The sequence below is a fragment of the Gymnoscopelus braueri genome (genome assembly GCF_963280865.1).
Source record: "Gymnoscopelus braueri genome assembly, chromosome: 10".
Lineage (NCBI taxonomy): Eukaryota > Metazoa > Chordata > Actinopteri > Myctophiformes > Myctophidae > Gymnoscopelus > Gymnoscopelus braueri.
Genome location: NC_137611.1, coordinates 12,363,123 through 12,390,692, shown reverse-complemented (window position 1 = coordinate 12,390,692; position 27,570 = coordinate 12,363,123). Strand labels below are relative to the sequence as shown.

The window sequence follows — 27,570 nt, the reverse complement described above, 5'->3', positions numbered from 1 at the left end:
ATTTACCAAACAAACTGTTTGTACAAGCTAAACTACGGCGCATCAAGGGTTTTATTGGGTAGGCCCTAAAATTGAAATGCCCTTGATCGCGGGGAATTCTTTTGTGGTGATGCACAGGCAACCCGTGGTTCCGGCTTGTGCGGGTTCCGGCCGCCTGACCGGATCAGAAACCCAAACATTTTATTGATCCCAGGCTACCCTCTCTGTGTATAAATCCGTGCCGTACTTCCCATCTCCAGTAAAGGCTTGATTATGCTTAGTTTAGTGCGGTGTTGCACACTGAAAATAGAAGATCTACAAGCTCCCTCCTTCTGTGGCTCCCACGTGCGTTCATGCTCGTCTAGTCTCGCGTGGCCAGACCATTGCCTCCCACAATTTTCAAATGTTTCCGGTCATACAGTCTGGGACTCGGAGGCTCTGATCATGATTAAAATATAAACCGGATGTGAAGCCTCCTCCCCACTTCCGTTTCGTCTTTACAGTCGCGCAAATGTATCCTAATATAAATCAAAATCATCTAAGTATATTTAGCTTGGTGCTTAGTAGAAATGGAAGTAAAAACATTTAATGCAAAGATATTTTTTGATATATTTTCGTGAATGGAAGTGCCAGTTTCCTCTCTCGGATTTCGGGAGGTGTAGTTCCAGACTCTACATAGCATTCGGAGATTGTGGAATAGTTGTCTGGCTACGCGAGACTAATGCTCGTCTAACGCACACGGCCTCCCGCTGTCAGGGCTCAATTATATTGAACTCGTCACTATGCGATGCGTAGAAGTACCTCTATTCACATGAAAAGAATGTTGTAGTGGGAGTTTATCTGTGAATGACTCCACCGTTTCACACAGGTATCATCATGAGATGCATCACCTCCTTCACAGCTACACATCATCTCTATTGCCCTTCAGCATCAAGTACCATTTGAGCTGTTGGCTACAACAGCACTTACAATACCGCTAGTGTCTCGATGTGACAATGACAGCATTCTGACAATTAGCCAGGCTTGACCTCTCTGCCCCAAATGGAGTGGGTTACTCGGAGCAGGGAAAATTACTTTTTATTATTACACGGCATGGTGTAAAGTAACAGTACATGTGCTCAAGTACTGTGATTAAGTACAAATTTGAGGTACTTTTACTTTACTGCAGTACACCACTACATCTCAGAGGCAAATATTATACTTTTACTCCACTACAATTATTTGAAGACTAAAGTCTTCAAATAATTGTAGTGGAGTAAAAGTATAATATTACTGTTACTAGTTACTAGTTACTTTGTAGATTTTGATTATCATTACAAAACACACATTAATCATTTCAGCCCTTTATACATTTTGGCCATTTGAAAATAGCCAATCTACAAGCTCACAATGCGTCGCGATGCGACGCATTGTGAGCTTATAGATCTGCTATTTTCAATAGATTTGTAGACATTTTATACATCTGAAAACTTGTGAAATGAGACATTCTGCATAATGTGTACTTTTACTTTTGGTACTTTAAGTACATTTTGATGCCGATACTTTTGCACTTTTTATCAAGTACATTTTGAATTCCGGACTTTTACTTGTAACGGAGTACTTCTACATTGCAGTATTGATACTTTTACTTAAAGAGGTGGTGCCATGGTTTTGCACTTTTTCTGTTACATGTGTCTATGAGGTTGATAGAACTTCATTAAGCCCCCTGGTGGTGTTTTTATGATGTTTTAGGTCTTCTCTGACTATTTTGAGTTTCTTCCTGGAGGCTGAAACCTTGAGGGTTAAACGTGCCAATAGAAAAACAGCGCTTTAATGACGCAGTAGAAATATACCCTCCCCCTCATTATCATAACACAACAGGTGTGTGCATGAGGAGGAGGAGGGACTAGGACAGGAGGCGGAGGGACTGGTTCAGGTGGGAGGTGCTAAGGTGAGAACCAGGTATACTTAATGAACTGGAGGCGTGTCCACATTAAAACATAATTTTAACACTTTCTGTACACTTTTTTGAAAAAAATCTTCCTCCTAGTATAACCATAATGCCTGATGATCATGTTTTAGGGGCTGGAAAAATCACTGAAAATCACGGCACCCCGTCTTTAACTAAAACAATTGAGTAGCCTACTTTTTCCACCACTGGATTCTGATCTGGTCAATCATTGAATTCATCGGTCATTGTTATTTTTTAATAATGGCCGCTGAACTCAATAACAGACCGCTGTCTAATCAAAGACTCAGAGCACCTGCTCATATCAATATGCGTTGCTTGATTTTGTGCCGTATCCAACATGGCAGCTATGAAAACAAACACACAGCGTCATTTACTGGTAGACGTTGCACTCAAGAATGTTTTTGAAAGCATTTGAAGTGAGAAATAGACAAAGCAGTAACTGAATATTGATTCTATTCTATCAACACTTCCCGTTGTTTTCCGAGGCGCTGGACGCACCTGGCATAAATTAATGGACTACTATAGCAGGGGTGGGCAACAGGGTGGGCAACTTTGATGATGGAGAGGGCCGCTATATTTCCACACTCACTCCAGAGGGCCACGTTGCATATACTGTCGGGCCATTCTATGTCACACAAAAGTAGCAAAAATAGCAGATCTAAATGCTCAAAACTTTGAACTTGTAGATCTGCTATTTTTGCAAAAAAAAAAAAAATGGAATTCAGAAAAGTGAAATTTGTATTTAATTTCAAATGCATTTAGTTATACTAATGTTAACTTTATGAACTTAAATACAAATACATTGGACATAAAAAAGACATTAGAATTTTAATACTAGTCATTCATCTACAGTACTACTAATATAGACTTTAGATTTAGTTAGTAATTAAAGCGGGGCATGTTTGCATGTCAGTATTCCGATATTAACCTGCAGGCCGCATTAAGTGAAGGTGGAGGCCGCATGTGGCCCCCGGGCCGCCAGTTGCCCATGTATGGACTATAGCCTACTTTAATTTACCACAAGCACTGAAATCCTTTTTCCGTTTTGTTGTTACTTTTGGGCCAATTTATTGATTTCTTTATTAAGTATCAGTGTAATAAGCAGGATAATCAATGGGGAGCGGGTCATTACTGAGAAATAAACCCCTTCAGGGTGATGAAGACGCCTCTGTGTCTAATCACCCTGAAGGCCTTATTTCATGCTTATCTGGAGAACCGACTGACCAAGTTGGAAGTCAGTTTGTACAATAAATGTTCATAAATCCGCAAATCCCCATATGTGGAGTTCCCATCATTATGACATCATAGTACTTACATCCTAGACTGGCCTGGACTCCATATTTGGGTGTGGCTGACACAGAACTCCATATATGGGCATAAAAGGGACAGACAATACACAGATCTCAGTAGAAGGGCAGTACAAACCTTGTTGCTGACAGGGGTAAGGGCATAAGAAGAATGTCTCCTCTGTTCTCTGATAAAGTATTATTACATTTTTGGGCGGTGTAGCCGCCCCTATAAGTGGGGTTGGGACACCTCTTTAGTACACCCTTCGCTGTACTGTGATTGGCTCATAATTAGTACACCCCTAGCATTAGTACCCCCCTAGCTGTACTGTGATTGGCTGACTCTAGTGGCTGACTCTATTCAGCACTGTGATTGGCTAGCGAGACACATGATGAAATTAATATCCTATAAATAGGACTATGCACTTAAAAAAAATCATTTTTTTAAAAAAGTGAGCTTCCATCACTGTGATGACCACTGTGATGACCACACCGCCCACTTCACACTGGGTGTGATTTTATTTAAGTTTATACATAGACTATTAGATCAATTATTATCTTACCGCGCAAAAAGATCCATCCAACACCATGTTAGGGACTAATAATGTCTGGGCTCGCAGCCGCGAGAAAATGAGACGATTCCCGGAGCTGTTTGCACAGTGTGCAGGAGAGGCCACGGCTTATGGGAAGTGTGTGGCTGCAGCCACGTGGGCCCACGAGCCAAGACGAGTTGAAGAACCATCTGTGTGCCAAGGAGTTTGAGGCACTGAAAAGTTGCTTTGCAAATGCCGCCAAAGAAAGGAGCAAAAATAATGTGAATATTCTATGAATGGATGGTTTTCTGCAGATACATTTACCTCCAGCGGTGTTTGTGGCTCCCTGCACAGTGTGAGAACGTAAGGAACGCCAAGACCTGCCCCGGCACAAAATATATCCTCTCTGTCGGGTTGGAAACCTCATATTATGTCCAACACTGTTACTTTTCAGGATTTAAATTCAAAAATAGCAAAAGTAACAGATCTACAAGCTCAGAGCTTGCAGATCTGCTACTTTTGATGCTTTTGTGTGATGCTGCTGTATGATCAAGTATATGGCTTTAATTCACAGGACAAAACACGTAAAATATGGAGATAAGAGGTTCCTGCCGACAGCAACAATATAATATTGTAATATTGTGAGCAAATACTGGCAGCCAGGTGTTCTGACATTGATATGCCCATATGCCCATCAATATATGGGCATATATTGATGACATCAGGGTTCTCCATAGGCATAAAAGGGTCGAGGACAGACTGAAACAGAAATCTCCATATATGGGCATAAAAGGGACACAGACTGACAGACAGACAGGTTCAAAGGTTCTCTGACAATAGGTAAAATGGGTATTGCGCCGATATGCGCATTATGTGGAGATCCTGTTGTCCAGAACTGCTGATCCGACCAATATGCCCATATATGGGCATGTCCATATACTGTATGGGAATATGCCATAGAGTTATAATATATCTAGGGGGCGGATTGCCCCGCCCCCCAGCTATTCATTTCAATGAGAGTTGCTCAGTGGCGTTTTGAAGCACCCGGAAGTACAATATTGGTTCCATTGGGTCTATGCAATATTGGGTCGTGACGCGTCGTGAGCAGGCGCACAAATGGCAGATTTACATCCAAAATGTGGAAGTGTTGCGATATCAGATTTGACCACCAGGTTTGGCCGCTTCACTGTTCTACTGTGGTTCTGGGGGCTTGGCATATACTGATGTCATCAGGGATCTCCATATATGGGCATAAAAGGGACAAGGACCGGCAGATACAGAGATCTCCATATATGGGCATAAAAGGGACACAGGGAGGCAGACAAACAAACAAAAACACAGATACAGAGATCTCCATATATAGTACTCCATACTTTCACTGCGGACCTCTGACGTCATGCTCATGTCACCATGACTCAGCCATAACCATATAATGACTTCCCAATGCGCATAAAAGGATGAGGACTCAGCCAACTGAACCAACAAAGCGTTAACCGTCAAACAAACATTAACAGTTAAAGCCGTTTGAAACCGCGCGATAACCGAAAGTTATTATCCGAAAGGAAAGCCAATCTTATCGTATGTCCGCTATCCAGAACCTCCAAACTTTTGACCCCTTTGCTGATGCAACTAATGGTGATGACCGCCTCCCAGCTGTGACAGAGGACTACATCCATATAAGAATCCAGCAGAGGAACGGTAGGAAGACCCTCACCACCGTCCAGGGCATCGCCGGTGACTATGACAAGAAGCTACTAGTCAAGGCCTTCAAGAAGAAGTTTGCCTGTAACGGGACTGTGATTGAACACCCAGAGTATGGTGAAGTGATCCAACTGCAGGGAGACCAGCGCAAAAATATCTGCACGTTCCTCACAGACACTGGCCTGGCCAAGGAGGAACAGCTCAAAGTCCACGGCTTCTAGAAGCTTCCAGCAACCCTCCCCATCTCAGTCGTCCTCCAGTCCTGAATCACTTCTTTACCCCATTCCCCTCCTCCCCCACTCCCTCCCCTATGCTGTACACCTCCCCCTCCTAGCGGCCCTACCAGCTCTTCTTGGATCATGTGCTGATGACGACTGACCTCCATGATGGGACTCTGTAACACCAATACCCCCCTAGACCAGCAGGGGGCATGCCTGCTCTCACATACTGTCACCACTAAAGCTAACACAGCTCCACACCACATCAGGGATGAGTGGTGATGATGATGATGATGTACCCCTACCCCTCTTCCTCTCCATTTTATTTTATTCCTCCCTCCCCTCAGTACATTTTTTGTACTACATGTTTAAATAAAACGAGTTGAGTCCAAAGAAGAAAAAAATATATATACAGATATCCATATGGGCATATCAGCATGCCCATATATGGGCATATACTGATGACATCAGAGATCTCCATATATGGGCATAAAAGGGACAAGGACTGACAGATACAGATATCTCCATATATGGGCATGACATCAGGGATCTCCATATATGGAGATCTCAATATACAGTATGGAGATCCCTGTTCGACTGACAGATACAGAGATCTCCCTATATGGGCATATCAGCATGCCCATGTATGGGCATATATTGATGACATCAGGGATCTCCATATATGAGCATAATAGGGATAAGGACTGACAGATAGAGATATCCATATATGGGCATGAAAGGGACAAGTTCATGTGACATAGGTGTCAGGTCTGCATAGCGGCCTGAACCTCTAGAGTATAAAAATACTTTAATGTCTTTAATAGCTTGTAACCCTGTTTTGTAATTTATGTGTATTATTTATGGTGTCTGATTATTGACCTATTACTCTGTATACTCTGTTTTATGTATGTTACATGTTGCTATGTTGGGGACTGCATAATGCACTGTAAATACTTATAGTGCATTATGTAGCCCTGATGATGTCACTGATGATGACACGCTCTTTGGCATCTCTCTGACATCACTCTGACATCACTCTGGCACATCATACACTCACATTGTGTTGAGAGAGAGAGAGAGAGATAGATGATGACATCACAAGCTAATTGTTGACAGAGAGACAGAGTTATGATACATGCATCACTCTGTGACATCACAAGCCCATAGTTGGTTGAGAGAGACAGTCGGATCGTGTGCTTTGTTCCAGAACTTAACAATGACTTCTGTTTGGAAAAGACTACGAGTTGCCAAGAAAGCCTCAAAGTTCCAGTTTATTGCGTCCTACCAGGACCTGGTGTTGGAATGCACCGGTAAATGGCAACCAGACAAGGTGAGGGTGGTGTGGACCCGGAGGAACAGACGCGTGTGCTCCGAGCCCCACAGTTGGCTGCCTGGCATCGCGAACCCATACAGAGGCATGGTGGTGTGGCCGGTGCCAGAGAACGTTGAGATCTCCGTCACATTGTCCAAGGACCCAGATTCAGATGAGTTTGAGGATAAAGACTGGACCTTTGTCATCGAAAGTGAGCGAAAGAAGGGTCGTCATCGTAAGGTGCTGGCATCGGCCAGCGTAAACCTCAAGCAGTTTGCCTGCCCCACCCACAGCTATGCCGACCTGGTACTGAAGCTAAAGCCGCAGTCGGTCAAAGTGGTGGAGGCCACGCTCAAACTGTCCCTGTCGTGTTTCTTAGTTCGAGACGGAAAAGCCACCGATGAGGACATGCAGAGTCTGGCCTCTAGCCTGATGAGCATCAACTCCACGGACATCGGTAACCTTGACGACTTTCATGAGAGCAACAAGGAGGAGGACAAGGAGTCTATCACTGCTACTGGGTTAACTTCCCCACTGGCCCAAGCGGACATGGAAATGCCGCCTGTTGGCAAGAAAACAACCCCAGTTACTCTTACCCGTGGTGCCAAAACGTTCAAGTCGGGACTGGGTCAGGTGGAAGATGCAGAGCTGGTGTGGAAGAGGAGAACAAAGAGTGAGGATGAAGGAAACATACAGGGAGATGAAGAGAAGGCTACCTCTACGACGGAGAACACTACTCCAGAATGTCAGGGAGCAGCACTACAGTCCCAATCACCTCAACAGGAAGAAGAGGAGAAACCCAACTCGGAAAGTCAGAGAGCAGTAGCGTCCCAGTCACCACCTCAACAGGAAGAAGAGTTGACAGTGTGTCTGCAGGACGCCGCCGAGTACATCCAGAGTCAACTGGCGGCGTTGGAAACGGAGGAGAAAGACATCGACCGCCGAGCCGCCGCGGTGAAGATACCCCTGCGACGCCTCATGGCGACGGGAAGCGATCGCGACAGGGAGGAGCAACTGATTCAGGAGTTGCTTGCTCTGGTCGACAAGAAGGACGCCCTGGTACGCAGACTGGACCACCTGAGGCTGCTACGACGGGAAGAGCACCTGGAGAGGAGATTTGAGCTGCTGAAAAGAAAGCTGCGAGTCATGGCCGCCGTCAAAGACTGTGTGAAGACCGGCGCTCAGCGCGAGACGGAACAGCGCCTGACGCGGGAACTGGTGTCGCTGGTGAACCAGCGAGATCAGGTCGTCACAGACATTGACGCCACGGCGATGGAAGAAGACGAAGGAAGAAGACGCAACAAAGACGGATGCGTCTCACAGTGAGGAACTTTCTGTCTATGCACATTATCTATAGGCATATATATAGTATATCTTGATCCGGTTGTCCAGAACCACCACACGGGACAAACGGTTTCGCCGACAACGGTACAACGGGTCTCATCGGCTAACATCAGGAGAAGCCCGGTGAGACGCTTGGAGCTGGTTAGGGGGGGTACTGTCATATTCCCTACAGCTTTGAGTCAATGACTTTAACCCATTCAACCCGGGAACGCATCTGTGTCATTTTAAGATTTCTCTGGCTATTCAAAAATAGCAGATATACAAGCTCATAGCGCGGCACCGAGTGCCAGATATCTGTACTGGAGATTATACAGTACAGATATACACAGGAAAAGGGGGGTAAAGTGTCTTAGGGACAACTTCAACACGTAGGGCGAGTTGAGGGTCAAAATGGTGATCTTTCGATTCCCAGCCGGCCTTAGTGTTAATTTAACCCTGAGAGTCTCGGAGTTGTATGTGTACACAATAAATGTATAATTGATCACTTAATTAATAATGTTTAATTATATTTGTGAAAACAAATAAACCTTGTTTAAAAATGTACACCCATGATTTTTTGTGTGTGAGGAAGAGGTTATACTGCCTCAAATAATCTACATTTAATTTATGAAAATGTAGTATTTACTGCCAGGGGCCCCCAAAACAAATTTGAATACATCAATCTATTAATTCATTCCATCTTACACGCACACTTTTAACCCCAACCCTAAAGGCAAAAATAGCAGATCTACCAGCATCGCACTGCATTTGCCTTGTGAGCTTGGAGATCTACTATTTTTATTTTGGCGTGTGACACAGGCGCACAACTAAGTATTAATCAGTCATAACACTATCCCCAACCCCTATAAACCTAACCTCTAAATGCCTAATCCTAATCCCAACCCCAACCTGTACATTTTACACAGCACATAATTATACTAATTATATAAAGTGTAACGGATTCTATTTATATATAAATATATATATATAGATTCGGGTGTGTATATATGTGTATAAGAATGAGGACATGAATGTAAATATTGAATATTTTCGAGTGTTCGATTACTACGAACAACGTAAGAAGTCTTGAATGTTATTACATTACATTACATTACATTACAGTCATTTAGCAGACGCTTTTATCCAAAGCGACTTACAATAAGTGTATTCAACATAGGTAGGGAACGAAAAACTACTAATCACCAGAAGTCTTTAGTGCATTTTCTGCAAAAACAAGCAACCAAGAGTATACCTAGCGCTAAGGTAAAAGTGCAATATATCAGCTACCTATTTCCTTAAACAGATGAGACAAAATAGCTAAATCAAATGAGCATGAGCTAAAACAAATAAGTGTATCGACTAAACAAGATCCAATACACAATCCAATAATCCAATAAACAATACAGCAATAGAAAACAAGCGTTCGTACAACTAGTTAACAACAAGTAGGTCAGGCAGAGAGGAAGGGTAGTGTTTCCTGAAGAGGTGGGTTTTCAGTCTGCGGCGAAATATGGGCAGTGACTCTGCCCATATTACGAAATATTTTGAGCGTTCATTTAATATGAACTTTATAAATGATGTAACTAAGCCGTCATGTGGGAAGGATGGGCATAAATAAGCTTTGAGCTTCAGCCTATGCCTTTTCCATCGACCAAAATGTATTATTGGATGACAGTGCGGTACGTTTTGTGATTTCTGTTGATGTGGATCGAAATAAACTAAACTAAACTAAAACCTGAATCTTTTCCTAAATTGTATAAGCCTAACTCCCCAATTATAACCATAATAAAAATATTAATTTCTCTTGTTGAGGACCGGGAAGATTATCCTCACAATGTCTATTTCTTATATTCTACTACTATACTTGTGGACACACACACGCACACACACACACACACACACACACACACACACACACACACACACACACACACACACACACACACACACACACACACACACACACACACACACACACACACACACACACACACAGAGAGAGAGAGAACAGACAGAAGGGGGTATTAACCCACTCAATCCGTGAACGCATCTGTGTCATTTTAGAATTATTTGGCTATTCAAAAATAGCAGATATACAAGCTCATAGTGAACATTTGTATCTCAAATCTTTGCTTCTGGGGGGATTCAGCAAATGTTTTCTAAATCCTAACAGTTTTCTGAAAAAGAAAACGTATGTTGCTATATAATATCAGTGGTGCTTAAAACCTTTTTCATGTCAAGGACCCCCAAAATGATATGTATTTGGCCGCGGACCCCCTTCTGAAAATATTTAGTTCCAGGGACCCCCGCCCCCCCCTCCCCCCCAGAAGCAAAGATATGAGTAAAAAATATTCCATTAAAAAAATATATTCAAATACATACACAAATAGAAAAAAAATAAGAAAAAAATAATAGAAAAAAATAAAATAAAATAAAATTTAAATAAAAATAATAATAGCAGATCTACAAGCTCATAGCGCGGCACTCGGTTCCGCACTATGAGCTTGTAGATCTGCTATTTTTGAATAGCCAAAGTATGAAATATGGATTAAAGTGGTTACACACGGACGCGTTCCCGGTTTGAATGGGTTAAAGAAGGATGAGTGAGCGTGTCTGAGGAAACAGATGGGAGGATTTGATGTCCCTTCAAGAAGCACTGCTGCAGTCTTCAACAGGGGGTCCGGGACCCCCTAGGGGGGTCCTCCCTCAGAGATACTGCAAGGGGGGGGGGGGGGCCGCCACGTCTTTGTGTGATATACTGTAGGTACTTTATTTTTACATTAACCACTTGAACTCCTCGCATCCCTATATTCTGGGGGGGAACACTGGCCGAAAATAGCAGATTTACAAGCTCACTTACGCGTCTACGATGAGTTGTGAGCTTGTTGATCAGCTATTTTTTGGCGTTGAGGTTTTGTGTACAGGGGAAAAAAGAGCAGACCAAGTACCGAGCAAGTTTAGCAAAGGTCAAGTTTAGCAGATCTACAAGCTCGTCGCGCGTTGTGAGCTTGTAGATCGGTTTATTTTTGGCGTTTAGTTTACAGGGGGGAAAAAGAGCAGACCAATGACAGAGCCAAAGGTCAAGTTTACAAAGTATTGAGGATTTTAAGTCGTTAGATGTCTGAAAATACACATTAACATGAATCCAATATGTAGTGGTGGGGGGTCCCTGCTTCATCTCTCTATCAGCTAGGGGGTCCTTGGCCTGAAAAAAGACCCCCGTTCTAGACTTAGTAAAGCAGACCTGAGTTGGCTTTGTACTTTGTTTTTTTACTTCTACACCAAACCCCTTTCCCGAAAATAGCCGATCTACAAGCACAACGCATCGCAACATGACGGGTTTGTGAGCTTGTAGATCGTCTATTTTGGGCAAAATGTTCCAAGGGTTTAAAGTAAGTAACCTCGCGTCACCATACTTTCCACACGCAAACATTTATAGAAGGATGATTGTTATTGCTTAAACATAAGTAACTTTATAATACCATCTTCTCACCGTTCATCACCTGTCTCCCGTTTTCCCCTCCATTTTCCCCCTCGCACCCCTTTCTCATGCACCTTTTCTTTTCGCTTCCACGCAGTGAGACCCTGACAGGTCCATTTCTACACTGTCATAGTTACACTGACACTGTGGATTCCACTGTGTGTTACTGCTGTCACCTCCAACACCTGCTAATGAGGGCTTATGCTCCTGTTGTATTTGTGTTAGTATGACTGCTTATTTATCACACTGATTGTCAACCATACGTACATACATACATACATACATACATACATACATACATACATACATACATACATACATACATACATACATACATACATACATACATACATACATACATATATGCTGTATATATGCAAGCATGCGCGCACGCACACACACACACACAGACAGACCCTTCCATAGACGGTTAGCCTCTTTCAGAATCACCCCCTCAAAGGGGGCTCAGAGTAGTGTGAGGTGGGTCTTTTCTGCCTTTATTGATATAGTACACAGTAGAGAAAGAAACAGGAAACGGGGAGAGAGACAGGGAGTGACACGCAGCAAAGGTCATCGGACTCTGGACTCGAACCCGCAACTCGCATTAGAGCCTATATTAAAATAATAATAATACTAATAATAAACTTTATTTGTATAGCACCTTTCATGACAGCTCAAAGTGCTTTACAGAGCAAGAATACAATTACAGAAAAAGTACAACTAATTTAATAATTAAACAAAAAAGAAAACCATAAAACAACATTAAAATGATGTGGTATATCATGTATATTATGTGGTATATACGTCCCTTAACCACTAGGCCAGTGGCGCCCCATTAGGCATAGTTTTTGTGAGGTTAGGATTATAGGCTTTGTGTAATGTATGCCGGCGCTGTCGGACCAATGGTACTTGGGGGAACAGTGGACCGACCGGCACCCGGTCAAAAGGTTGAGAGAACGGTACATACAGTGTTTACTGTGCTGTGTCCGACACTAAGGGCTCTGTGTGTGTATGTGTGTGTGTGTGTGTGTGGGATGATGACAGAGGGCTGGAGTGAACAGAGTTCTATTCTCTTCCATTGCCTTTGTGTCAGTGTATTTCTGCACCTCTTCTTCTGCCTGCATCGGCACAGCAGTCACGAATCAAGTGTGTGTGTGTGTGTGTGTGTGTGTGTGTGTGTGTGTGTGTGTGTGTGTGTGTGTGTGTGTGTGTGTGTGTGTGTGTGTGTGTGTGTGTGTGTGTGTGTGTGTGTGTGTGTGTGTGTGTGTGCGTGCGTGCGTGCGTGCGTGCGTGCGTGCGTGTGTGCGTGTGTAGTGGTGGAAAGTAATTAAGTACATTTACTGTGCGTGCGTGCGTGCGTAGTGGTGGAAAGTAATTAAGTACATTTACTGTGCGTGCGTGCGTGCGTAGTGGTGGAAAGTAATTAAGTACATTTACTGAAGTACTGTACTTAAGTAAAATGTTGAGATATTTTTACTTATTTCCAGTTTTCAGTACTTTTACTTCTACTCCACGACACCTCAAAGGCAAATATTGTACTTTTACTCCACTACAATTATTTGAAAACTTTAGTTACTAGTTACTTTGCAGGTTTTGATTATTATTACAAAAGCACTTCAGTCCTACAGTATATATTTACTTTGGCAATTTGAAAATAGCTGATCTACAAGCTCATGTACTTTCAGTGTATTTTGATGCCAATACTTTTGTACTTTTAGTCAAGTGGCACAAAACGTTTTCAGATGGGGCTTGTAAATCTGCTATTTTCAAATAGCCTATGTATCAAATAGGGCTGAAATGGTTAATGTATGTTTTATAATATAATAATTTATATCTGCATAGTAACTAGCATACTGTATAGCAACATCAGTTTTTCAGATGGGGGTCCGCGGCCAAATACATATGAATTTGGGGGTCCTTGACACGAAAAAGTTTGAGAACTACGGCTTTACAAGGCATTTATAGAATAGGCCTCAGGTCTTTAATGGGTTAATGCACAGCTACTTACTTCCAAACCAAAACAACAGGCAATGCCATGGTCATTGTCAGCATTCATTCCTCCAACACTGGTGCACTGTCTGTAAGCACGCTGCACACTGCGGCCAACTGCAACACCAACACCCACTGAGAGTCAATGACTAGCTAACGAGCTAAAGCTGCTAACTGCAGCCGACAGACAGAGGACAGGCCACCATGGTGGCAATTAACAAGCTCCAATTATGTCATTTCACACACACACGCACACACGCACGCTCGCACGCACGCAAACACACACACACACACGCACACACGCACACGCACACACACACACACACACACACACACACACACACACACAGTGCAAGCCATGGTCATCATGTATCCAGGAATGTTTACTTGTTGAATAAACACTGAGGATTTTACAGTGTATATAGTGGTGTATCGAATGGGGGTCGGTGGCCTTATGCATGTCTGTAAAAAAAAGAGGTTGAGAATTACTGAATTACAGCCAGTTTTTTTAAGTAAACACTAAATAATGTATTTTCTTCATTAGTCTATGTCTAAATATGACAAACACTGGGTCTTTAACCCATTAAGACTGAGGCCGATTCTACAAATGCCTGCTAAATTTGTAGATTTTTTAAAAATAATTTAGAATTACGGAAACATTTGAGAACTAGTGATTTGAGAACTAGTGATTTGAGAACTAGTGATTTGAGAACTAGTGATTTGAGAACTAGTGATTTGAGAACTAGTGATTTCACTAGTTCTAAAACGTTTCCGTAATTCTAATAAATCTAAAGATTTTTCGAAAAAGGTAAAAAAAATAGCAGATGTATAAGCTTGTTAGATCTGCTATCTTTTAATAGCCAATGCAAAAATCTAAAATGACGCAGATGCTTTCCCGGTTTTAATGGGTTAAATATTTCTTTTTAGCACTTTTCCTTTCATATGAAAGCAGAGAATCATAGCAAAAGAATGGGGTATTCGTTAATTAGATCGGGTAAATAAATAGTTTTGGAACTAGTTTTATAGACTGAAATGAAAACAACACAACATAGAAATCAGCCATTCAGCGGTTTACATACACTGATTAGCACCTCTTTTCAGACCGGATCTCTGTCCCACAATGCCTAGCGAGATGTTGGATTCCTTTTGTTTTGCATATTTTTCTTTGTGTTTTATTCTCTTTGAGATCCCCGCCACCCGCTCGCCTCCGCAAAACCATATTAAAAAATCTGTTTATAACCTCCAACACTTTGAAATTTTGTAGTTTATAAACCCCTATTTTTCTTCAATTCATCAGATATTCTCTTCATTTGTGAATTCTTCATTCAGGAATGGGACAAAAACAAAAAACCCATCAATGAATTCAAGGCTTCCTGGGGTGAGTAATTGATAAGATATTTAAAGGTAGGGTAAGTGATATTTTTGGGTTAAAACAAAAAGTATTTTGTTAAAAGGTTAAAGCACTATATTCTGATAGTAATCATTGCTATAGAGTGTTTGTTCAGTAACAGGAGTCTCCATGTCTCTCCAGCTCTTTAATAAACAGAAAATACATTTTCTGGTAGGTGTCAAAATCTCAGCCAATCAGGAGAAAGTACCCATTTTTAAGCTTCATTTTATAGTGTTCCAGTTCAAATTTTGCCTGCTCATTTCTTAGTGTCACCAATTTCATTTGTTTAATCTTTATCCTGATTGAGTTCTCTATCCTGATTGGATACAATTGGAAATTAAACTGAAACGAAAATGCATTTTCTGTTTTATAAAGAGCTGGAGAGACAAAGAGACTCCTTTTACTGAACAAACACTCTATAGCAATGAGTACTATCATAATATAGAGCTATTTAACACTTATTTTAACCCAAGAAAATCACTTACCCTACCGTTAATGTAGAGCGGAAACAGAAAGGACACTAGGATAGAGCCCAGAGGGACTCCGCTCAACAAAGCATGGGGTTTAAGTGGTTAAGCGGATAAATACTAAACTTTACCTCTTAAAACAAGACTAAAGGTTAGTTATTTTAGACTGGATAAATACTACACTTTAGCTCTTAAAACAAGACTAAAGGTTAGCTCTTCTATACTAGATAAATAACTAGACTTTAGCTCTTAAAACAGGACTAAAGGTTAGTTCTTTTAGACTGGAAACACACCAGACTTTAGCTCTTAAAACAGGACTAAAGGTTAGTTCTTATAGACTGGATAAATACCAGACTTTAGCTCTTAAAACAGGACTAACGGTTAGCCCTTCTAGACTGGATAAATAGCAGACTTTAGCTCTTAAAACAGGACTAAAGGTTAGTTCTTATAGACTGGATAAATACTAGACTTTAGCTCTTAAAACAGGACTAAAGGTTAGTTCTTATAGACTGGATAAATACCAGACTTTAGCTCTTAAAACAGGACCAAAGGTTAGTTCTTATAGACTGGATAAATACCAGACTTAAGCTCTTAAAAAAGGACTAAAGGTTAGCCCTTCTAGACTGGATAAATAGCAGACTTTAGCTCTTAAAACAGGACTAAAGGTGAGCTATTAAAAGTGTTATCTGGAGACGATATCCTACCAAAGGGTCTCCATGGCAACAGTTATAGAGTGATTCACGGAAGCGTGTCAGCCTGTGAAATAAATTTCACACCTCAGCGCGTTGCGGCCTCTGCTATGCTAGAGTATGTGTGTGTGTGTGTGTGTGTGTACGCTTGTACAGTGTGTCTGTGTGTGTGAGTGTGTGTGTGTGTGTGTGTGTGTGTGTGTGTGTGTGTGTGTGTGTGTGTGTGTGTGTGTGTGTGTGTGTGTGTGTGTGTGTGTGTGCGCGCTTGTACCGTGTGTGTGCAGTGGTGTAAAGTAACTAAGTACATTTACTCAAGTACTGTACTTACAGTAATTCTGAGGTGTCTTTTTTACTTTACAGGAGTATTTCCATTTTTCAGTACTTTTACTTCTACTCCACTACATCTCAGAGACAAATATTGTACTTTTACTCCACTGCAATTATTTGAAAACTTTACATTAACACATACATTAAAACATACATTAACCACTTCAGCCCCTATTTATTATACCTAGGCTGTAGCCGATCTACAAGCTCACAACGCGTCGCATCGCTACACGTTGTGAGCTTGTAGATCTGCTATTTTCAAACATTTTAGTACTTTGACCTTTTGCTACTTTAAGTCAATTTTTATACCGATACATTTGTACTTTCACTCAAGTAAATTTTGAATTCCGGACTTGTACTTGTAACAGAGTACTTCTAAATTGCAGTATTGATACTTTTACTTAAGTAAAACATTTGAGCACTTTTCCCACCACTGGTGTGTGTCTATTTGTACAGGTCTACTTGTGAGAAGCAAATGCCCCCACGCACGCACTGCGCATGTGTGGGGGACGCGGGCTCGAACCCGACACGCTCGCGGAGAGCAGCGCGCTTTCCGCTATACCGCAAGAGGGCTGTCTGTGATGCTCGACTCAATATCACTTTGTTTCCCCAACGTCCAAATGGACCCTTACAGGTCTGTAATTCTGAGAGTGTACAAACGTTTGAAAAAGGCTTGAGAATCACTGACTGAACATCCTCGGCCATTAGACGGGAAACAAGATAAGATGCTTGTTAGCGTAATGAGCATCTAAACCCAGCTTCCTTTCCTTCCCCTGGCCCCTCTCTCTCTCTCTCTCACTCCCCCCCCCCCCCCCTCTCTCTCTCTCTCTCTCTCCCGCCCCTCCTTCTGTCTCTTCTCTCTTCTCTCTGACGCCATTTTGTGCATTGCACTGGTTCCGGTACATTCCTGGCTGTGTTTTAACATTCCTTTTTTACCTTCACCATGAAACAGACTAGAGATTAAAGTCTGCTCCTCTCTCTCTCTCTCTCTCGTTCTCTGCCCTCCCTCACTGCCTCCCTCCCACCCTCCGTCTCGTCTTCTCTACGTTCCTCCCATCCGTATCACACTGGCACACTGCTCATTAGCTTTCTGTCAGTCTTGGTTTCTGTCTCTCTTTCTCTCTCTCTCTCTATCTCTCTCTCTGTCCCCTTTCACCTTCCATCACGGCCCCTCCCCTTGCCTTCTCTCTGTCAATTGCTGTATTTCTCGCTCCCTTTTGCTATCTCTATATTTTATTTATCTCTCCCTTTTGCCTTCTACCCCTCTCTCACTAAATCTCTGTCTTTAACTCTCTCTCTCTCTCTCTCTGTCCATCTCTCTCCTTTGCTTTCTACCCCCCCCCCCACCCTCTCTCTCTAGCTCCCATACTGTCATACAGTTTTACTGTTCCTTCAATCAATTGTCCTGTACCATCCTTATTTGATTTGGCTCCTCTGTGTGTCAGTTTAACAAGCAGTGCAGAGCCAAGGTCTTCTTCAGGGGTATTCCCCTCATCCCTCATCCCTCTCTCCCCCTCTCTCTCTCTCTCTCTCTCTCTCTCTCAATGTTCTTTTTTGCAGTATAAAGCAGTAGTTTGTAGTATAAAGTAATTAAAATGTGTATGTTATCTGCCTTGTGCACCTTTTCTTTATGAAGCCAAACAGAAATGTGTTTTTTATTCATAATGTTCCAGAGTTCAACGACAGAAGCACAATAAAAATCATTAATCGCATCTATTTGAGTGACAATTAATCGTCAAGTAAAATCTCATGATCGTGACCCACTCCCAGGGGAAGCACTCGTCCAACGGAAGTAAGTCCCGCACGGCCCTATAAAGACACGCTCTGCCTTACAGGTGGTTTCCAGGCTTTTGTCCTGGTGGTGACATGAGAAAAGCCTTGGGAACGAGAGGCGATATACTCTTCACGATGGCTCGATCTGCCTGTGACTAATCCAGCTGCTTATTAGCAGTCAGTCAGCTTTGTGTGTGTCCTTTGTCTCGTGTAGTGAGACGGTGATGCAGCGCGTGGAGCACGATGTGTCATCTCTCTCTCTGAGTGCATCGCTATAGTCTCTTTTTCTGCGGCCGTGCATGCGATTGATAAGATCATCAAAGGAGGCTCGACATGGGTGGCTTTCAAGCGATAACGGGTCATAGACTCATAGTATTCTTTCTCTGCATAAGTCTGGAATATTTATGACTAGTGGGGCCAGCCAACTCCTCCTCCTCGCACATGTTCACATGCCTTATAAGGGCACGGCCGCACATGGGCGTCGGATGCATAAGCGTCACCGGACATTTTACTAATTCACGATTAATGATTTAATTGTCGTTTAACATTGGAACGTTAATAAAAAATTACATTTCTGTCAGGCTTTTAGGCGTAAACAGAAGATGTACAGGGTAGATATGACAAATAAATAACATACACATTTAATTACTTTACAATTTAAAAAAAAACATTAAAAGTGGAAATAGCCCAAACACTCTAAACACGTCGCATCGCAGCACGTTTTGAGCTTGTAGATCGTCTATTTCCACTATTTTTGAAAATGTTTGAAAATATATGAAAATGTTTTACTTGGAAATAATGAAGACGATTATGCAAAGTCAGTCAGTCTGTTCTTCCTTCCGCTGTATGTGTTCCTGGTTTGTTGTCAGTGGTGGGAAAAGTACTCAAATGTTTTACTTAAGTAAAAGTAGCAATCCTGCATTGTAGAACTACTCTGTTACAAGTACAAGTCCGGAATTCAAAATGTACTTGAGCAAAAATTACAAAATAATTTGTATCAAAATATACTTAAAAGTACAAAAGTAAAAGTACTCATTATGCAGAATGTCCCATTTCACAAGTTTTCAAATGTATACAAATATTTTGAAAACAGCCGATCTACAGTACAAGCAATGCGTCGCATTTTTAAATGGCTGAAATGTATATAGGGCTGAAATGGTTAATGTATGTTTTGTAATAATAATCAAAATCTAACTAAGTAACTAGTAACTAAAGTTTGCAAATAATTGTAGTGGAGTAACAGTGCAATATTTGCCTCTGAGATGTAGTGGAGTAGAAATAAAAGTACTGAAAATAGGAAATATTCCAGTAAAGTAAAAAATACCTCAAAATTGTACTTAAGTACAGTACTTGAGTATATGTACTTAGTTACTTTACACCACTGTTTGTTGTTATGCGCCTGTTTGCTCCCACCGCCACCCCAGCACCACCAGTGGGCTCTGCTATTGGTTCTTCTGTTCCCCATGGGGGGGTTGTTGTTGTATATCCATCTCCCTGTTATTAATGGTTAATGATGGTTGACTAACTGTGCTGAGCAGGGAGAAAAATGTAGCAGAGTCTGAATGCCAAGATACAATATTATATTGTCACTTGTATTCACATTCTATAATACAATATTGGTTCAATCTATTCGTGAGTTATCTGGCTGAACTAGTGAGCAGTGGCGTAAAGTAACTAAGTACATTTACTCAAGTACTGTACTTAAGTACAATTTTGAGGTACTTTTACTTTACCAGAGAATTTCCAATTGTCTATACTTTTACATCTACTCCACTACATTTCAGAGGTAAATATTGTACTTTTACTCCACCACAATTATTTGAAAACTTTAGTTACTAGTATGCTGTATGTGGCTAAAATCTAAAATGACACAGACGCTTTCCCGGTTTTAATGGGTACTTATGATGCTATTAACCAGCTATTAACACACATTTAACGAGTCATTATTAATACCTCATTAACTAACAGTTTGTGAAAGGCCTATTAACTTTTTATAGGAACAGTTGTTATGAATTGTTACCAGCAGCTAAAATGTGTGGTAAATAAATAGTAGCGTAAGATCAAAACACTTGTTTGAGCTGTCCGGCCACACTACACAAACACACACACGTGAGTGCACACACGTGCATGGGCGCACGTGCACGCACACAAGCACCCACAATCTCCCCCCCATCCATCTCCACAGGAGGGAACACAATGTGTTGACATTGCCTTGAACCTTTTAAATGATGGAAGGAGAGATTCACCTTGTCAGAGAGAGAGAGAGAGAGAGAGAGAGAGAGAGAGAGAGAGAGAGAGAGAGAGAGAGAGAGAGAGAGAGAGAGAGAGAGAGACAGAGGGAAAGACACAGAGAAACAGGGAAAGACAGAGAGATAGAGACACACACACACAGAGAGAGAGAGAGAGAGAGACAAAGAGACACAGAGAGAGAGAGAGAGAGAGAGAGAGAGAGGCGTAAGGTCAGGTTGGTGGACATTGATTGGTTGTCTCTTGCTATGAGGACTTCTCTCTGCTCCATTACCAGAAAGTTGGGACTGCTGCTGACTGACTGCTGCAGGAAGACAGTCATATGAGGACACACACACACACACACACACACACACACACACACACACACACACACTTCACCCTACAGGTTTACATGTATTCACCTGTGTCCTAGGCTGTGTGTTTTCCACTTCCTGTCGGATTTCATTGGATATCATTAGTCATCTGACCAGTTTAATTGGATTTCATTGGATCAAATCGACAGGAAGTGGAAAACACACAGGAAGTGGAAAGCCTAGAAATCAGGTGAATAGGATAGGATAGAACAGAACAGAACAGTGGCTCTCATGCTCTCCTCTGGCACACAGGTTCCCCTGATTGCAACACGCCCACAAAACAATCAACATTACTACCTTCAGCTGTGTTTCCCTGTCACGACTGCAGCTTGTCTAAAAGAGTCCATTGCGTGATTAATAGGTCATCATGTGGACATTTAAACATTTCAGTCTCAGATAAATATTTTCTCCATGCAGGAACTATACTCGACTAGACTTTTATTTCAAATCAATCCACACTTTAACCCATAAAGACCGGGAACGCGTCTGTGTCATTTTAAGATTTCTTTGGCTATTAAAAAATAGCAGATATACAAGCTCGCGCGGCACTGAGTGCCGCGCTATGAGCTTGTAGATCTGCTATTTTTGAGAAATCTTGAAAATGTGTGCAAATATTTGAATATATGTTTTTTAAAGCAAACATTTTTAACTCAAACCTTTGCTTCATGGGGGTCCCTGGAACAAAATGTTTCACAAATGTTCGCTTTAAAAAATATATATTCAAAGATGTGCACAAATTTTCACGATTAAAAAAATTACAAAAAGCAGATGTACAAGCTCACTCGGTGCCGCGCTATGAGCTTGTAGATCTGCTATTTTTGAATAGCCCAAAGAAATCTTAAAATGACACACAGATGCCTTCCCGGTCTTAATGGGTTAAAATGCAATCAACAATAGGCACCATCTGCACACTCGGTCCAGAGCCAAGATGGAGAAAAGATTTCCTGGATATTGACCCTGTTTGGAGCCTGGTTTGTGAATCAGAGCCAGCCACCGTTTTTTTTTTTGCTCCATCAATTCATGCTCGTGTCTGAAGCTGGCGAATTCATGGGGACAAATGTGTATGTGCTTCCCACAGGCAGTGGTGGAAAAAGTACTCGGATGTTTTGCTTAAGTAAAAGTAATGTTCAAAATGTATACAAATCTTTTGAAAATAGCCGATCTGCAAGCTCACAATGCGTCGCGACTCATTGTGAGCTTGTAGATCTGCTCATTTCAAATGGCTGAAGTGGGTAATGTATCTTTTGTAGTGGAGTAAAAGTACAATATTTGCCTTTGAGATGTAGTGGAGTAGAAGTAAAAGTACTGAAAATTGGAAATACTCCAGTAAACTAAAAAAAATACTATACTTGTATAGTATAGCAGAATATGAGAAATAGACCATTTTTCAGGTCCTCACATTGTGAGCCAAAATGCCATTCATAAAATCTCTGCTGTAAAACATTGATGTCCTCACAAGTATAGTAATACAAACCTGTGTGTGTGTGTGTGTGTGTGTGTGTGTGTGTGTGTGTGTGTGTGTGTGTGTGTGTGTGTGTGTGTGTGTGCGTACACACGCGTACACGTGCCTTTTGTCCTTATACTCATGTGTCTACATGGCCATGTGGTCATATATATATATATATATATATATATATATATATATATATATATATATATATATATATATATATATATATAGTACTGTATATGTGTGTGATTTGTGCCGTGACAGAGTGGATTTACACCAATCCACTTCACACACACACACACACACACACACACACACACACACATTGCAGAGTCAGAATACATGTACAGACACAGCTTCCATTAAGGAATGCTCTAGATAGAGATTAATACACAGAGATTAAAAATAGTCTATATTGTGTTCAGTTCTTGCTGCTATATTATGTTACACACGTGGCCAGTGGTGGACAGTAACAATTTTATATTTAGATTTTTTTGTTGCCATTTTAGAATTTACAAAAAAAGTGTGAAAGTGTGTCTGTGGGTTTTATAGATATCGAACCAGCAGTACGAGCTTAAAGGAGGAGTTCACCCAAAAAATTACTTATTTTCTATCAATTACACACCCCATGAAGCCTTGATTTCATGGATTAATTTTTGTTTTTGTGGCATTCCTAAGACAATAATTTGATGACCATGTGTATTTCCGGTAGGAGACACAAATAATCTACTTTGTGTCTCCTACCGGATACATTAGCCGGTAGGAGACGGGAATCATATTATTAGCTTAGGAATGCGACAAAAACTAAAAATAATCCATGGATTCAAGGCTTCATAGGGTGTGCAATCGATAGAAAATAACTAATTTTTTTGTGTGAACCCCTCCTTTAAAGTGACTATAAGCTGGGCTCTTATAGCAGACGTACAAGCTCAGAGCGTGTCACTTCGTGCCGCGCTGCGAGCTTGTACATCTGCTATTTTTGAACATTTTTTTTTTAATTCTTGAAAGTGTGAGAACTACTGATTTGGAAGGCATCTAATAGAATCGGCCTTAAAGGGGTAGTACACCCTCAAAATGACTTTATTTTCTATCTATTACTTATTCCATGGAGCCTTGAATTCATTGAGATTTTTTTTTTTATCGCATTCCTAAAACAATAATTTGATGGCCTGGCGGACTCTAAGAGTCTCCATTGAGTCTCCTACTGGAGACTTTCCGCCTGTTTTCAAATTATTGGCTCAGGAATGCAACAAAAACATAAAAAATCGATAGAAAATAAGTAATTTTTTTTGGGTGAACTACTCCTTTAACACATTGAATGCCAATCGCGTAGATCTACGCGAACCTATTTAAAGCCGCAGCGTGCCAGTCGCGTAGATCTACGCGAACCGCCGATTCCCATTGAAATTGCCCCAGGTGCACTTTCCGATTTTTTTTTATCCATTTCCGTTTCCGGTTTCCGGTCGGAAACAGAATTATTCGGGTTCCGTTTTTTTCGATCGTATCCGCTTCCTGTCTGGGATCCTGTTTAAAACTCGATTTTCTCGGTTGTTGTTTTTCTCCTCGCTGATCACTGTTTAGCGTTGATCTGCTGTATCTTCAAGATGGCGGCACGGATTTGGAAACTATTTTCGCTGGCCGTTTCTCACAGATCCGCTGTGTGTTTAGAACCAAATGAACGCGCACTTTTAACTTATTTAGCGAGGTCTGTGGCGACATGAAAAAAACAACAATAAAACGCTGGCACTGGTGAGTACATTATGAGATTAAACTCTGGCATGGAATGTGTTAATAGGTTAAAATGAACCGGGGTGATTTTGGTGGTCGGAAACGGCGCTCCCGAATTTTCCGAGTATTTCCTGAAAAGTAAGAGTTGTTGGACATACGAGGTTTCCACAGAGACGGAGACAAACTATGTTCAGTTGTTGCTGCTTCATGTTTCCTCACTCGGAGCCCTGCATGGTCCGTTGCCGTGGGAACAGGCATCAGTCAACAGATGGAGGCAGTGACTCCATTGTCAAGTTCATTGTGGTTCTCAAACCCTCTTCATCTCAAGACCACCCAGTTTGATATTCATTAAGCCAGTGGTTCTCAACCTGTGGGTCGGGACCCCCCCAGGCCCTACTTGAGGCCAGTGTTGCCAGACTTTGTGTGAGAAACAAGCAACCGGGTCTAGGAAAACCAGCCCAAAAGAAGCGACTATGGGCCACATGAGCACTTTAACAATATAAATCAGCTATTTGAAAATAGCAGATCTACAAGCTCACAACGCGTCGCGATGCGCCGCGTTGTGAGCTTGTAGATCGGCTATTTTCAAATAGAATCTTGCAGGGAAATTATAATAAACAGATCTGGCAACCCTGCTTGAGGCCCTATTTGGAGATGTCTGTATATGACTGTCTGCCTGTGTCCCTTTTTGCCCATATATGGAGATTCCTGATGTCATTATGCCCATACTGTATATGGCATGCCCATATACGGTATGGGCAAATTGGTTGGATGGGCGGTTCTGGACAACCGCCTATCCAAACAACACACTTTACTGGAGTATTTCCAATTTTCAATACTTTTACTTCTACTAATCTACTCCTCTACACCTCTAAATCAAATATTTATACTTTTACTGTAATTATTTGAAAACTTTAGTTACTAGTTACTTTGTAGAAATAAATTATTATATTTACAAAACATCCACTTTAGCCCTATTTTGTACGGCTGTTTGAAAATAGCAGATCTACAAGCTAAGCTGGGTTATGCCGGGCCGGTCCTCCCTTCATCCAATTTTAATTTGAGAAAACATACGTTTTACAGCAAAAGGGGAACAAAATGGTCAAATACAAAATCTACAATTAAGCTTACAAAGCCACCAAACCCCCCTCTCTCTCTCTCTCTCACTCTCTCTCTCTCTCTCTCTCTCTCTCTCTCTCCTCACTGTCAAATAAAGCAGAGAATGCCAAAAAATCATCATCGCTAATAAGAATCCCTGGGAAAACTTTCTCATTTTCCAATTCACTCATCCACTCGCCCACACTTATCCACTGGCTGTGCATGCGCGCGCACACGTGTGTATGTGTGTGTGTGTGTGTAAGTCTGCCTACATGAGCCTTCTTTTCCCCCATGCAGCCAGCTACAGATTGGAACATACACGTGTCTGAGCATTATGAATGTATGTATTTGTATGAAGGCGTGCTTGCATACTGTATGAGAGTGTTCACGACGCTTACTGTGTGTGTGTGTGTGTGTGTGTGTGTGTGTGTGTGTGTGTGTGTGTGGTGTGTGGTGTGTGTGTGTGTGTGTGTGGTATGTAGGAGTGTGTGTTGGCCCGGTGAGCCCTCGGCTCCGTAGCGAAAAGTAGAGCAGTGGAGCGCACGTGACGGGGAAGGAGGGTGTGTGTGTGTGTGTGTGTGTGTGTGTGTGTGTGTGTGTGAATATGAGATCAAAGTAATTTATTTGTTTCCCTGCAGTATGTGGTTAAATTTTACGTTGGATGTGCCTTTGTGTTCACACACACACACAAGCACGCACGCACGCACGCACGTGCGTGTGTGTGTGTTTTTGTTTCTGTGAGTGCGTGTGTGTGTATGTGCGTGTGTGTGTGTGTGCGCGTCCGGAGGATGGATTGCTGAGTTGATGTTGTTCAGCTCTCAGGAGGTTCTCACACGGCTCAGACATGATGCTCCACACATGCTCCGTCATGCACACGCACACAAACGCACGCACACGCACACGCACGCACACACACACACACGGCACACCACCAAAACCACCAACACAACCGATATAGTCTGTCTGTCTGTCTGTCTGTCTGTCTGTCTGTCTGTCTGTCTGTCTGTCTGTCTGTCGATCGTCACATCATCAGTTCCATGCGGTCACTACTTCAAATGCACAAACAAATAGTGCAAATAGCCGATCTACAAGCTCTCAACATCCTCTATTTTCGCGGGTTGACAGTGGCTGAGATATTATATATTTTATGATGGCATGTTTGAACGGGCATCCGCTTGAAGTGTGTGTGTGTGCGTGTGCGTGTGCGTATGCGTGTGTGTGGGTGCGTGCGTGCGTGTGCCAAGTGTTGACATGTGACCACGTGACTGTTTGAAATGCAGAGCAGCCCATTAATTATTTTGCATGCTGGTTCCTCTCCATGCAATGATAAATAATAAACTCATCTGTGAGGAAAATGTGCAGACGCCAGCGTTCACACACACACACACACACACACACACACACACACACACACACACACACACACACACACACACACACACACACACACACACACACACACACACACACACACACACACACACACTTTCTCTCTCTCTTCTGCCGTTCATGAGGTTCTCTCAGTCCAACTTTTCTCCTCTCTCTCTGCCACCCTCCCCATCTTCCCCTATTCTCTGTCCCATTTCCTTTCTTGTGCGTCTTTCTACAGACAGACAGACAGACAGACAGACAGACAGATAGCTGTTTTATTTATTTTATTTTAATACAAAATTATCTGGTGCGATTCAATGTGATACGATGCAATCTGATACAGTCCCGATCCGATTCTACCGCTGTATTTAATGAGGGGTGTCCAACTCGTTTTGGGGTAAAAGGGCCACATTGGACGAAATGTGACTTGATGAGGTCCGTGCTCGCGCACGTTTACTTCACTTGGCGTTTTTCGGGCAGCTGTCTCAGTCACTGCTATAATTACAGTCACTTTACAAATTCCTTTTATTACTAGAGGTTCAGAACGCTACTAAGGACGTGAAACGACTGATATTTTGCGAGTCGACGTGTCCAGGGCATTTATCGATGTGCCGATTGATTCGTCTTCTTCTTTTTTTGGGGGGCTATTTTTTGCAGTTAAGAGGAGAGCCAAACTGAGCTGTCCTTTAACTCTTTAACACATTCCACGCCAGAGTTTAATATCATCGCCACAGACAAAGTTAAATCCGTTAAAATCGCGCGTTCAGCTGTTTGTAAACACACAGGCGATCCGTCTGAGTCGACCAGTGAAAACCGCATCGAAATCCGAGCCGCCATCTTGTAGTTACAACGGTTTATGTTAAACAGCGATCAGCGACGAGAAAAACTACAACCGAGAAAA

General features: G+C 42.0%; 2 protein-coding genes across 3 annotated transcripts in view; both read left to right on the top strand.

The window, feature by feature from the left end:
* ece2a (endothelin converting enzyme 2a) overlaps positions 1 to 27,570 on the top strand; it is a 165,200-nt gene that overhangs the window by 69,905 nt on the left and 67,725 nt on the right. The window lies entirely within an intron of this gene.
* LOC308093164 (eukaryotic translation initiation factor 1b-like) lies at positions 5,229 to 6,011 on the top strand. Its single transcript, XM_080439400.1, has one exon. It carries the CDS (start codon positions 5,330 to 5,332, stop codon positions 5,669 to 5,671), a length of 342 nt encoding a protein of 113 aa, XP_080295526.1. The 5' UTR covers positions 5,229 to 5,329; the 3' UTR covers positions 5,672 to 6,011.

Coding starts and splice junctions, on each gene's coding strand:
- LOC308093164 (XM_080439400.1), top strand. CDS start 5,330: ATGTCCGCTATCCAGAACCTCCAAACTTTTGACCCCTTTGCTGATGCA.